Raw genomic sequence first — 14,680 nt, 5'->3', positions numbered from 1 at the left:
ATGGTTGTCATGTGAATTTCTATCTCTAATTCAACCTAAGCTTGAATCATTAGGTTGTAAGGCTCTGGTTTTAATCATCAATGATTCAAGGTCCATAACCACGAAGAAGGATTTTTTGTATGTTTATTCATGGAGAGCTCTGGCGCTAAAAACACATACATACTGTTTTTATACCTCTTGACAAACAAAGGCACTATGCTCCTCCCACCTTTAGGTGGCTTTCTTAAACAGTTTCCGCCTCCTCCTTTACCCTTGAATGTTTAGTACCGCCCCCTCTGTTAGTGGGTTGACACTACATGATAATTCTAACATTTATACTGTATTTGGGGTGAAATCCTTTAGTCATTATTCTTAAAATCCAAATTAATCTAACAATGGTCTCTAAAGTGTTCAACAGGGATGCTGGCCCATGTTAACTCTAATGCTTCCCACAGTTGTGTCAAGTTGGCTGGATGCCCTTTGTTTGGGTGGTGGACCATTCTTGATACACACGGGAAACTGTTGAGCGTGGAAAACATGGTTCCAAGGAGGAGGGAAGGAGTAGGAGTCTGTTGATGACTCTGTTCTGCTGTTACATTACGTTTTCAGCCATGTTCCGTCACATTGTCCATTAATATTTCAAGTTTATTTTTGTCACACACTGTGTTCACACACAAGAGGGCAGTGCACACTCTCTTGTTTACTATACTTTGTCCTAGGAGTCAGGGACACACCTAAATAACACATTTAAAAAATTACAGCTGTGAATGTTACAGTCATCTGTTTTTGTGGGTTCAAGGGATTGCTGTTTGTTTGAGGACTCCCATTCCTTAGTGTACTGTATATGATCAATTATAATATTCTGATCAGAGGTGAGCTCATACAATTTAGGGTAACATTTTCTGAAAGGAAAACTGAAATAAGCAACAACAAAAAAAACATATAGTATTGGTGGTTGTTCAAAAATAGTTGTCATATTAAACCACACTATCTTCAAATACTAAACACGTTAGGGAAATGTTTGCAGGCATTATCATGATCATTTGTTGGGAAGATGGAAATTGAAGCAGGCCGTTAAATGAAATCTCTTGTAGCATGTCACAATAAAACCAGGCAATGATTGTGTTGACATTCTTGGAATTTATTTCCAAAGCAGACCAACTTTATTTAAAAATATATATATATTCCCTTGAGATGCATCATCTCTTTATCCAGGGATAGGTTGGAAAGGAAATTACAACAACAATAAGAAAAAAAGATTAAACATTTTTGAAAAATAACACTAGAGCTAACATTAACATAATCACAGGAGACACTCGGGTGCTATGGAAAAAGGCTACAGAACTATGACACAACACCATTTCATGAGGATGCATAATTTGTTGAAACAGTTGTTTAACTACATTATTTGTATAAATCTTAAATGACAAAAGATGACTGAACAAAATGTGTGACAGCATCAAGTTTAAACACCACACATGTTGATTGGATTTATTTCCCTAATCATACTCAAGTTACTTTTTTGAATTAGCTACTGGGGGGAAAAGACAAAGGAAACTTCAACAGTTGGTTTTGTAATCACATCGTATGCCCTCAACTATTTCCTCAGCTGTGGCGAGGGGTACGAGACATTTTCCACATGGACATGTACGCACACACTCATGCCCTTTGTAGCGACATTTCACTCCAATAAACATTTCATCAGCATCACAAGTAGTGAGGTTTTCGATCACAATCTTCCTGTCAAATTGTAGGGTCTGACCTTGTGGCAGGTGGAACGCCAGGGTCACATGGTCCCACATGTACCATTCATCACAACCGCTATCTGTTCGTACTATTTGGTTAACTTCATCTATGGCTAACCCAACCGCATGGGTTTTAGACATGGCTTGTGCATGCCAGACAACATTGCCCTTCCTGTAACCACAGACAGCATCATCACTACCATCACCAAGAACTGGGTACTTCTCAAACTCATTATCATGTGGACAGTGAACAAGCACTATGTACATGATCTCTTGTTTGTAGACTACAGTCTCATACACTCTCAGGACAGGCTCTTCTCCACCACATATCTGCTGACTGTACATCTTTAGGAGATCAGACAGAATGAAAGTAAACCTGAAGTTCCCAAAGCGTGATGCCTTCCTGAAGGCAGGTGAGGTGGTGAACTTGCTGAGGAAGGGTTGCTGCATCTGTCTCTGCTCAGGTGTTCTGTCAGGGAAGATTTTCTCCAGGTAACGGTGTTCTGCTGCATTGATATCGTCATCATCCACAGGAAGATTGCACCACAGGAAACTCTTCTCACCGCCATTAAATCCACCTGATTCCAAGATTCCGTCAAGGCCTCTTTTTGTAGTGACATGGGCCACTTTGGACAGATGGTACTCTGGTGCTTCTGGGTATGGTGGAATGTCTTGTCTTGATAGGTATCTAGCTATTTCTGCCTTTCCTAAAAGGGTATTGTCTTGTTTAATTGTGGTGATATTCTTATGCTCTCCACTGGAAAATGTCTCCTTTACAAATCTGGCATTTTTACGGCACTTCATTTCCCTAAGATAAAAAAATAATAATTCAAATGTTTGTTGAACACAGACATTCAATTCTGCTCTCCGCACCTATTTAGTAGGCTAGAAATTATGTATATATTTTTACACACACATTTTAATTGTTACCGTGATACAATCTACCTTTTTGTTCCAAGTTTGGACACAGCTGCTTGATGGAAGTGATGGAAGATCTGCGGTCTGGTAGATGTATATACTTTTTGTCAATTCACAATGAGTGAATAACCTGTACAGTAGTTCAATCAATCATTCAAGAAAAGTATCTGAACAACAGTTTGTATCCAAACATCACTGTAAAAAAGTGGCTCTCCTAATTAACTGGAAGTTGGCAGGAAAGTTTTACTAACATCCATCTCTGAATTGGACAAAAGTCACAATTTCAAGTCCTCCTTACTTACAGATTGATTTCATCATCTGAACTACACTTTCTAGGTTGGATGAACTATAATACGAATATTGGTGCAACTATAAAGGTAATTTTGACTATTTCAATAATATGTTATTCTTGAACTTTCATGACATAGGCTAATTATAATTTACATATGTACAAATAGCCACCAAATATATGTGGTTACTTCATGAAATTATGTAAGTATGTGTATTTAAATCACATTTTTGTCTAATGAAATGTCGTTGTTTCTTTAACATAACCTACAATAACTTAATTTGTTTGGAGACTTGCCTGATTGTAAAGTTTCAGATTGGTGGCCTTCTGTTGATGTCTCCCCACTGTATGGCAGCTCCTAGATGAAATGTCCCAATTGTATGTGTGTATCTATACGTATTGAGTCTGATTCTCAAGGCTGTGTTTCTCAAGAAATGAAACTAGATTTCCTATGTGGGATGTGGCTAAACTCTTCGCTTACACAGACAGCCCAATTCTGATATTTTTTTCTCACTTATTGGTCTTTTGACCAATCAGATCAGCTCTGAAAAAGATCTGATGTGAAAAGATCTGACGTGATTGGTCAAAATACCAGCTAGTGGGAAAGATATCAGAAATGGGCTGTCTGTGTAAGCAAAGTGTTTAGCCACATCCTACTTAGGAAATCTAGTTTCATTTCTTGAAAAATTAATGACGATCAGGTTAATAAGTTGCCTGAACAGCCGCTAGTGTTCGCTGTTTACCTGTCTTTTGAAGGTCCTTGTTTATCATGGTGAGCTGTCTCTTTGTAGATAGCACTTTACAATATGTAATGATCAGGTTCTTGCTGAGACATTTCATAGTAAAATGGTAAATGGACCTTGTTTCCATTGGATCTATTGAAATAAGCAGCAGATGTTTACCAATTGTGATTCATTCTTTGAAGTAAGTACCAGAAAGTATCCACAGGTAACAACAGTGGAAACAGTACTGTAAGTTAAGGTGCTACCTTTATGTTTTTATTATGGTGGCAACATGCTCATGTGGACCTGCACAAGAGGTTCAGTGAAACCAGATAATGAGGATGTGTTAAGATGCTGCCTGGCGATGGATCAAAAACAGAGGGGCACTCTTTTAGCTGACTGAATGACTTTTTCAAACTTAGCCTGTCTTAGTAAAAGCAAGGATACAAAACACTGTATGTGTTAACCAATAAACATTTATGTGGGGTATAAATAATGAGAGTGGGGAAAAAGAGCTCCACCACATGAACAGGCAATGTTTACTTTGACATATAGGCATAAATATTTTAATTTAATTTAAAAATATAATATATTGATGGGTTATAACCTCATCATGTCTATACATAACTACATCAAATATGAAACAAGACAAAAGATCATTGAAAAACACAGTCTAGTGGTAATACATACCTAATAGCATCAATTATAAACACCTCACATGACAGGATTTAATCCTCATCAAATGATGATATTCTGAATGAGTTCATGAAATGAGAACGGAAACCTCACAAAAATGTCTTATAGTTTGTTTGGTTATTCTGGTTTCATAATTAAGTTACATATATGCATAAATATTCCTGTAGCTTTCAAAAGCCTATGAGGTACTGTTGTTGCTGTCCGATTGCTTGTCTCTTCTTTTCTGCTCCACGATGTATTCCGCTTCTGAGAGGTGCAGATGGCAACAATTACATGTACAGTTGTAGCTGTTGGAGACACACCTCACCCCAAGAAATGGATCAACAGCCTCACAAGCAGTGAGGTTTTCCATCAGTTTTTCTCTATCAACTCGTAGGGTCTGACCTTCTGGCAGGTGGAACGCCAGGGTCACATGGTCCCACACATACCACTTGTCATATTCATACAAACAATCAAAAGGCTCCACTTCGACCACCTGTGGCCTATGTATTACCGGCTGAAACGCATGGGTTTCAGACACTGCTTGTGCACGCCAGACCATTGTCCCCTCTTGGTATATAAAAACATCTCCACCATTATTAAGAACTGGGTACTTCTCCAATTCCCGTACACCTGGACTGTGAACAAGCACTGTGTACATGATCTCTTGTTTGTAGACAGTAGTTCCATACACTCTCAGGACAGGCTCTTCTCCACCACATATCTGCTGACTGTACATCTTAAGGAGATCAGACAGACTGAAAGTAAACCTGAAGTTCCCATAACGTGATGCCTTCCTGAAGGCAGGTGAGGTGCAGAACTTGCTTAGGAAAGGTTTCTGCATCTGTCTCTGTTCAGGTGTTCTGTCTGGGAAGATCTTCTCCAGGTAACGGTCTTCTGCAACTCTGATATCATCATGGTCGATGGCTAGACCCCACCACAGGAGGCTCTTCTCCCCACCCTTAAATCCACCTGAATCCAAGATTCCATCAAGACCAGACTTTGTGGTGACATGGGTCACACTGGATATGTGAAACTCAATATCAGTGGGCTGTGGGATGTCTTTCTGAACATTATTGTAACAAGGGAGGTCTTCCATGTCTCTCAGTGTGTCTAGAGTCTTTTGTGCTCCCCAAAAATAGGTCTCCTCTATCCCTCTGGCATTAATACGCTTCATTCTCCTACCCGGAGAGGATAAATTGTACTGAATATTAGGGGTAAATAGGCCTAATGAATATCATCAGGGGATGAAATTTGACTTCAATTAAAATATCTGTATGGTGTAATTAATCTCAAGATATGCTAAATGCACATAGTAGCCGTTTGTAAATAAGATATCTAAATTAATTGGGAAACACAAGCACGTTCTTGGTCGGTGTTGTTACCTAATAATGATCTTTCACAATTTGTTTCTATAGTCCACCATGTTGCAACAGGACACCCTACGCCTGCTTTAAGTTACCCAAAGTGACACGACTCTGCCATCACTCCAGTAATGTAGTTTACACAAACACATGTATTGATGATTCCGAGTAGACGTTCTGTTGATTACGCTGTTGTACTTGTAGCCTTCCACAGAATGAGAATACTCACTTTATATAGGCCTAACCTGAAGATGAAATGGGCGCACGGACACCCTTGGGATTGACAACGGCTCCTCTTATTTTAAGTCCGAGAAACTGGTACTGTATTAGCCAGTGTTATATGTCATTTGCGTTCCTCGAACCCGACGATGGGTTCACATTCGTCTCTCTAGATAGACGGGTTGCCAACCACAATGTTACCAATCTGGGATTTCCGACACTAGAGTTCACATAAGTGTAAAAAAAATAACAACAGTCCATCCACTATTTCCGTACCAGGCACTGACTGTCGTCATATGGGAGGGGAAATGAAAAGGCTAGATCATATTTGGTGAAACTCAACGTTAATGCTTATCTTCGTCAGTTCTGCACAGTTCTGCGTATTCACATCAAATGTGTACATGTAATTAAATATCAGTTATAACCCCATTTCATTGTGAAATAAAATTAAACAATTAAAGTGGGGGTTATTTTCCATTGATCAGGCAGCCGATAGTGGCCGCTAGATCTGCACTATCGTCTAGGATTGATGTGCATTCCCGGTAACACACTCGTGTCGCCCGTGGACCGGCTCATACATAAAGCATCCTCTATTCATGCTGCAAAGGCATCATTTTACTAGATTTGTAGAATAGATTTGTAGTTGTAAACACAATTTGCAAATGTGTAATTGTGAACATGAAAAAATATTCTGTAGTTGTAAATATTCTCAAACATGTAACTGATGAGTTGTGATCAGTTGTGAGCATGAAAAAACCAAACAGATTTGTAGTAGGAGCTTTGGTAGGTCTGACCTGTTTCTTCTAACCAATCAGATGAGGTTTTCAAAGACCAGCATACAGTTATTGGTTGGTTGGTGACAGCTCAGATGGTCCGTGTTGTCTGGCAGCAGCCACCTGCCAATCACAACGTTACCAGGTTACCACTGACTGATTGCGGCAATGTCCACCAAAGAAGCCCAGCCACAGACATAGGGGAAAATATATCTGGCCCAGCTAACAACTGGGATTTGGTGGACATTGTGCAATCAGTCTCAGTAGTAACCTGGTAACGCATGTCGTGATTGACAGGTGGTTGCGCCAGACAACACGGCCCGTGAGCTGTCACCAACCAACCAGTCTGTGTACAGATGCAATTATTGCTTGCAAATATTAAGTTACAAATTTGAGAACGTGTTTTTCTCATGTTCACAACAAAGTTATATGAGAAACGGTGACATACACTCTGAATGACCTAAAATTATAAATCCCATATTTGTCTAACAGTCAGGCCAACCCAAATTGTACTGTGCAAGTACACTGCTCAAAAAAATAAAGGGAACACTTAAACAACATATCCTAGATCTGAATGAATGAAATAATCTTATTAAATACTTTTTTCTTTACATTGTTGAATGTGCTGACAACAAAATCACACAAAAATTATCAATGGAAATCAAATTTATCAACCCATGGAGGTCTGGATTTGGAGTCACCCTCAAAATTAAAGTGGAAAACCACACTACAGGCTGATCCAACTTTGATGTAATGTCCTTAAAACAAGTCAAAATGAGAATCAGTAGTGTGTGTGGCCTCCACGTGCCTGTATGACCTCCCTACAACGCCTGGGCATGCTCCTGATGAGGTGGCGGATGGTCTCCTGAGGGATCTCCTCCCAGACCTGGACTAAAGCATCCGCCAACTCCTGGACAGTCTTTGGTGCAACGTGGCGTTGGTGGATGGAGCGAGACATGATGTCCCAGATGTGCTCAATTGGATTCAGGTCTGGGGAACGGGCGGGCCAGTCCATAGCATCAATACCTTCCTCTTGCAGGAACTGCTGACACACTCCAGCCACATGAGGTCTAGCATTGTCTTGCATTAGGAGGAACCCAGGGCAAACCGCACCAGCATATGGTCTCACAAGGGGTCTGAGGATCTCATCTCGGTACCTAATGGCAGTCAGGCTACCTCTGGCGAGCACATGGAGGGCTGTGCGGCCCCCCAAAGAAATGCCACCCCACACCATGACTGACCCACCGCCAAACCGGTCATGCTGGAGGATGTTGCAGGCAGCAGAACGTTCTCCACGGCGTCTCCAGACTCTGTCACGTCTGTCACATGTGCTCAGTGTGAACCTGCTTTCATCTGTGAAGAGCACAGGGCGCCAGTGGCGAATTTGCCAATCTTGGTGTTCTCTGGCAAATGCCAAATGTCCTGCACGGTGTTGGGCTGTAAGCACAACCCCCACCTGTGGACGTCGGGCCCTCATACCACCCTCATGGAGTCTGTTTCTGACCGTTTGAGCAGACACATGCACATTTGTGGCCTGCTGGAGGTCATTTTGCAGGGCTCTGGCAGTGCTCCTCCTTGCACAAAGGCGGAGGTAGCGGTCCTGCTGCTGGGTTGTTGCCCTCCTACGGCCTCCTCCACGTCTCCTGATGTACTGGCCTGTCTCCTGGTAGCGCCTCCATGCTCTGGACACTACGCTGACAGACACAGCAAACCTTCTTGCCACAGCTCGCATTGATGTGCCATCCTGGATGAGCTGCACTATCTGAGCCACATGTGTGGGTTGTAGACTCCGTCTCATGCTACCACTAGAGTGAAAGCACCGCCAGCATTCAAAAGTGACCAAAACATCAGCCAGGAAGCATAGGAACTGAGAAGTGGTCTGTGGTCACCACCTGCAGAACCACTTCTTTATTGGGGGTGTCTTGCTAATTGCCTATAATTTCCACCTGTTGTCTATTCCATTTGCACAACAGCATGTGAAATGTATTGTCAATCAGTGTTGCTACCTAAGTGGACAGTTTGATTTCACAGAAGTGTGATTGACTTGGAGTTACATTGTGTTGTTTAAGTGTTCCCTTTATTTTTTTGAGCAGTGTATGTTAATAGTAGGCCTAATATTGAAAAAAAACATCCTTCAGGTTTTCGCTCTCAAAGTCACACTTTTTAATAGAAAAACAACCAATTGCATGCTCTAAGTCCATAACAATGCTTAAACCACATCAGAAGACCACTTTTGAGGTCTGGAAAAAATCTAAGAAATTACATTTTTTAAATGTAGTTACCCTTTAATTCAAGTGTGCAGGCACCTAGCACTGTAGTTTGGTTAGTGGTGTTTCTGTAGCACATGAGGTGGAGTTTGCAAAACAAATGGACACTGGATTGATGCAAATAATCATTCTGCCTAGTAGGCATAGGCTACTTTGTAGCTAGTTTACATTTAATAGAGAAGGTTTTTGGGAAAGCCTTTCCATCTACCAGAAGATGGTTAGGCCTATCATTAGCATCACTATATTTTACCTGTTCCTTAATTGTTTGAAACCTGGAAATTTTACTTAATATTATGAGGCATGTCTTACCTAGCTTCAATGTAGCCTATAGCTAAAATGCCACCATAGTAACGTGTAGGTATTATATCTACTGTTCAATTGCTTTTCTTTCAACTTTGGTTAATTGTCTAGCAGCCAAAATATTATCCTAGTCATATTAGCAAGCCATTATAGTTGTTGCATCTTTAGATCTTTCCTCTTTCTACATTTCGAACAGATATCTCTGTCCATAAAACCGCTTGCATGTGCAGTGCGAATTTTAGAATGGTGTTTTCCCGCAAATTGCATTTTGGAACATTCGCACATAGGCAATAATAGTTTATCAACATTTTAAGCTAAACATTCTGATCTGTTCCATCAGCCTTATTAATTGACATGTCGTAAAAGGCTTAGGTTTTTCCATTTATGTTTTGAGGTTGGACTTTAGCACGTAAAGCTTGTTAGCACCTACTGTAGGGCACACCAATTTGTGTCACCTCATTAGTCAGTATGTGTTACACCTTTGCTGGTTGCTATCTCGTTAGTGGGAAGGTGTTTCACCTGTGCTGGTCCAGGTGCTATTTAAGAGTGGCTGGCCCAGTACTCCAGTTGTCTTGAGCGATGTGGAGGGTTAACACCTTTAGTTGACTCTCCCTATTTGATTTCTAGACAAACAATCCTTTATCTGATCTTCCCTGTTTTCGTTTTGCGCAACTTTTTGGTTTGCTTCCTGTCTTTAAGTTTGATGTGGGTTTTTATTTTGTTTGCCTCTTGGGCAAATTTAGTGGGTGGTCATGGTGGGTGTCTTTTGGGTTCCATTTGTTTTTGAAGTAGCCTATTGAAACCAAACCATATGATTTGAATGAAAAGTATTTTAATAAACAACATGAAAATGTGGCTACATTTCAAATAGGCTACATGTCGTATTAAACAGTATATAAACGCTAAATAGGTCAGGTAGCCTAATATTATTAGCCTATTTCAAGGCTAGCCTAAAAATAAATAAATTGTGAAGTGCGACAAACTAGGCTGGCAGGAACATTAAGCACTCAGCATTTAAACATTTTGATCTATTCAATTATTATAGTCTATAAATTGCGCATATAGGCTGTGACATAGAATTAAATTAAATGAAAAATGCCATATTAGGCTGTCTACAGTGCCTTTGAATTCACTTTTAGAAAAACGAGTTTGGCTAGAGTCTGTGGCTTCAGGCTCATGCAATGGTTCCTGGAGACCAGGCCAGCAGCGGAGAATACCCTCTCAGTGCTTGCAGAGAGCCACTTGGGATGCTAAGTACCCTTCGGGCCACTCTTGCTTGGCAGGGATGCAACGTTTTTTTAAAATATTTGTTTTATATAGGTAGGCCTAAAGGTTTTTAACCCTATCAAAACGGAAAGCTCCTTGAAAGAGGGAATGTGTCAGGCCTATTGGGCCAAAATCAATGATAGCCTATTGCATAGATAATAGAACGAAAATGAACTAAACTTAAGACATTGCTACAATGGCACACTTAGCTAGCTAACCACCTCATTCCTTTCTGTTAGCATGTGCATGTAGTACAGCATTATGACTTTGGGATATGTGTCTTTTCAGTTTCCACAATGATTCTTTAGTTGTGGACACTACATCACCCAACCTGGTCTCAGAGCATTTTGTATTATTCCGTATGTACAGTTGATAGAAGATTTAAATGTTGTGACTAAAGTATTCCACCCTGAAACGATATAACGGTGTGAAATGTATTAGAATAATAAGACTATAATCTAGTAATGTGTGTGCGTAGGACAAGTTAAGATTATGACATTGTGTTACTATTTAGCAATATAAGTAGGAGTTAGGTCAGACAACAAAGGAGAAGGAGAACTGTCGACAGACAACTTGTGACAACTGTGAAACCAATAATAGGAAATAGGCCTCCCAACTCAGGGAGGGGAGAAACCGTTAGGCTTGGAGAAGGTTATGAAACATGTTGCAGAATATGATAAAGACTGATATGTGTACAGTGGAAAAATACAGCCCGCCTAAAGCGGGTGGGATTTTCGTCTGACGTGTGTGTGTATAAAGGATGGGCTCTGAACTAGAGAGGCCAGAGCTCTCATGAATAAAATATTGATCTAATGCAGAAATGGGACTTTGTTTAATTCATTATTAACTAGAGACCTACAACCTCTGGGAATTATTCAAAGCTTGAGAAGTAGTTTACTTCAACCATTGAGATAACAAAATTCTCGTGACAACAGTCGTGGTCAAAAGTTTTGAGAATGACACAAGTATTGGTCTTCACAAAGTTCGCTGCTTCAGTATTATGAGATATTTTGTCAGATGTTACTATGGTATTCTGAAGTATAATTACAAGCATTCCATAAGTGTCAAAGGCTTTTATTGACAATTACATTACGTTTATGCAAAGAGTCAATATTTGCAGTGTTGACCCTTCTTTTTCAAGACCTCTGCAATCCGCCCTGGCATGCTGTCAATTAACTTCTGGGCCACATCCTGACTGATGGCAGCCTATTCTTGCATAATCAATGCTTGGAGTTTGTCAGAAATTGTTGGTTTTTGTTTGTCCATCCGCCTCTTGAGGATTAACCACAAGTTATCAATGGGATTAAGGTCTGGGGAGTTTCCTGGCCATGGACCCAAAATTTCGATGTTTTGTTCCCCGAGCCACTTAGTTATCACTTTTGCCATATGGCAAGGTGCTCCATCATGCTGGAAAAGGCATTGGTCGTCACCAAACTGTTCTTGGATGGTTGGGAGAAGTTGCTCTCGGAGGATGTGTTGGTACCATTCTTTATTCATAGCTGTGTTCTTAGGCAAAATTGTGAGTGAGCCCACGCCCTTGGCTGAGAAGCAACCCCACACATGAATGGTCTCAGGATGCTTTACTGTTGGCATGACACAGGACTGATGGTAGCGCTCACCTTGTCTTCTCCGGACAAGGTGTTTTCCGGATGCCCCAAACAATCGGAAAGGGAATTCATCAGAGAAAATGACTTTACCCCAGTCCTCAGCAGTCCAATCCCTTTTGCAGAATATCAGTCTGTCCCTGATGTTTTTCCTGGAGAGAAGTGGCTTATTTGCTGCCCTTCTTGACACCAGGCCTTCGCCTCACTGTGCGTGCAGATGCACTCACATCTGCCTGCTGCCATTCCTGAGCAAGCTCTGCACTGGTGGTGCCCCGATCACGCAGCTGAATCAACTTTAGGAGATGGTCCTGGCACTTGCTGGACTTTCTTGTGCGCCCTGACGCCTTCTTCACAACAATTGAACCTCTCTCCTTGAAGTTCATGATGATCCGATAAATGGTTGATTTAGGTGCGATCTTACTAGCAGCAATATCCTTGCCTGTGAAGCCCTTTTTTGTTGTTGTTTCGCAAAGCATTGATGACGGCACGCGTTTCCTTGCAGGTAACCATGGTTAACAGAGGAAGAACAATGATTTCAAGCACCACCCTCCTTTTAAAGCTTCCAGTCTGTTATTCTAACTCAATCAGCATGACAGAGTGATCTCCAGCCTTGTCCTCGTCAACACTCTCACCTGTGTTAACGAGAGAATCACCATGCTACACCAACGTAGAATCACCATGTTGTAGCACCAACGTACAATCATTGGAAAACAAAATGGACGACCTAAGATCAAGAATATCCCACCAACAACGGGACATTTAAAAACTGTAATATCTTATGTTTCACCGAGTCATGGCTGAACGATGACATTGATAACATAGAGCTGGCGGGATATACGCTAAATCGGCAGGATAGAACGGCTGACTCCGGTAAGACGAGGGGTGGCGGTCTGTGTATATTTGTAAACAACAGCTTGTGTACGAAATCTAATACTAAGGAAGTCTCAAAGTTTTGCTCACCTGAGGTAGAGTATCTCATGAGAAGCAGTAGACCACACTATTTACCAAGAGAGTTTTCTTCTATATTTTTCGTAGCTGTCTATTTACCACCACAAACCGATGCTGGCACTAAGATTGCACTCAATGAGCTGTATAAGGCCATAAGCAAACAGGAAAACGCTCATCCAGAGGCAGCGCTCCTAGTGGCCCGGGACTTTAAATCCGTTCTACGTAATTTCTACCAACATGTTAAATGTGCAACCAGAGGGAAAAAAACTCTAGACCACCTTTGCTCCACACACAGAGACTCGTACAAAGCTCTCCCTCGCCCTCCATTTGGCAAATCTGACCATAATTCTATCCTCCTGATTCCTGCTTATAAGCAAAAACTAAAGCAGGAAGCACCAGTGACTTGGTTAATAAAGTGGTCAGATGATGCAGATGCTAAGCTACAGGACTGTTTTACTAGCACAGACTGGAATATGTTCCGGGATTCTTCCGATAGCATTGAGGAGTACACCACATCAGTCACCGGCTTCATCAATAAGTGCATTGATGACATCATCCCCACAGTGACCGTACATACATACCCCAACCAGAACCCATGGATTACAGGCAACATCCGCACTGAGCTAAAGGGTACAGCTGACGCTTTCAATCCCGCTATGCCCTCAGACGAACCATCAAACAGGCAAAGAGTCAATACAGGACTAAGATTTAATCCTATTACACCGGCTCAGACGCTCGTCGGATGTGGCAGGGCTTGCAAACTATTACAGACTACAAAGGGAAGCACAGCCGCAAGCTGCCCAGTGACACGAGCATTCCAGACGAGATAAATCACTTCTATGCTCGCTTCGAGGAAAGCAACACTGAAGCATGCATGAGAGCATCAGCTGTTCCGGATGACTATGTGATCACGCTCTCCGTAGCCGATGTGAGTAAGACTTTTAAGCAGGTCAACATTCACAAGGCTGCAGGGCCAGACTGCGCTGACCAACTGGCATTTTCAACATGTCCCTGACTGAGTCTGTAATACCAACATGTTTCATGCAGACCACCATAGTCCCTGTGCCCAAGAACACTAAGATAACCTGCCTAAATGACTACCGACCCGTAGCACTCACGTCTGTAGCCATAAAGTGCTTTGAAGGGCTGGTCACGACACAACAGTGGTAGGCCTGATCACCGACAATGATGAGACAGTCTACAGGGAGGAGGTCAGAGACCTCGCTGTGTGGTGCCAGGATAACAACCTCTCCCTCAACGTGATCAAGACAAAGGAGATGATTGTGGACTACAGGAAAAAAAAGAGGACTGAGCACGCCCCCATTCTCATAGACGGGGCTGTAGTGGAACAGGTTGAGAGCTTCAAGTTCCTTGGTGTCCACATCACCAACAAACTATCATGGTCCAAACACACCAAGACAGTCGTGAAGAGAGCACGACAAAGATCCTTAAAAAGTTCTACAGCTGCACCATCAAGAGCATCCTGACTGGTTGCATCACCGCCTGGTATGGCAACTGCTTCGGCCTCTGCCCGCAAGGCACTACAGAGTGTAGTGCGTACGGCCCAGTACATCACTGGGGCGAAGCTTCCTGCCATCAGAGGAAGACCCT

At 41.8% G+C, this 14,680-nt stretch overlaps 1 protein-coding gene across 2 annotated transcripts; it reads right to left on the bottom strand.

Annotated features, from left to right (window-relative positions):
- Window positions 1-1,101: 1,101 nt before the first annotated feature.
- On the bottom strand, window positions 1,102-3,338 carry LOC311133349 (uncharacterized protein). Of its 2 annotated transcripts, none has more exons than XR_014613582.1 (3): window positions 3,229-3,338; window positions 2,670-2,772; window positions 1,102-2,532 (listed from the first exon to the last, which is right to left on the bottom strand). XR_014613582.1 is itself a non-coding variant. In XM_084166850.1 (3 exons), exon 3 carries the CDS (start codon window positions 2,526-2,528, stop codon window positions 1,539-1,541), a length of 990 nt encoding a protein of 329 aa, XP_084022976.1. In that variant the 5' UTR covers window positions 2,529-2,532; window positions 2,670-2,726; window positions 3,229-3,296; the 3' UTR covers window positions 1,108-1,538. The 2 variants fall into 2 exon arrangements, 1 of the variants encoding a protein (XP_084022976.1); XM_084166850.1 differs by having other exon boundaries at window positions 1,108-2,532; window positions 2,670-2,726; window positions 3,229-3,296.
- Window positions 3,339-14,680: the final 11,342 nt, after the last annotated feature.

This window comes from Coregonus lavaretus (assembly GCF_964263955.1).
Source record: "Coregonus lavaretus genome assembly, chromosome: 8".
Taxonomy (NCBI): Eukaryota; Metazoa; Chordata; class Actinopteri; order Salmoniformes; family Salmonidae; genus Coregonus; species Coregonus lavaretus.
This window is presented reverse-complemented; position numbering and strand designations above follow the sequence as displayed.

What these genes read in the sequence shown, in the direction of transcription:
- LOC311133349 (XM_084166850.1), bottom strand. Translation starts at nt 2,528, where the DNA reads ATGAAGTGCCGTAAAAATGCCAGATTTGTAAAGGAGACATTTTCCAGT.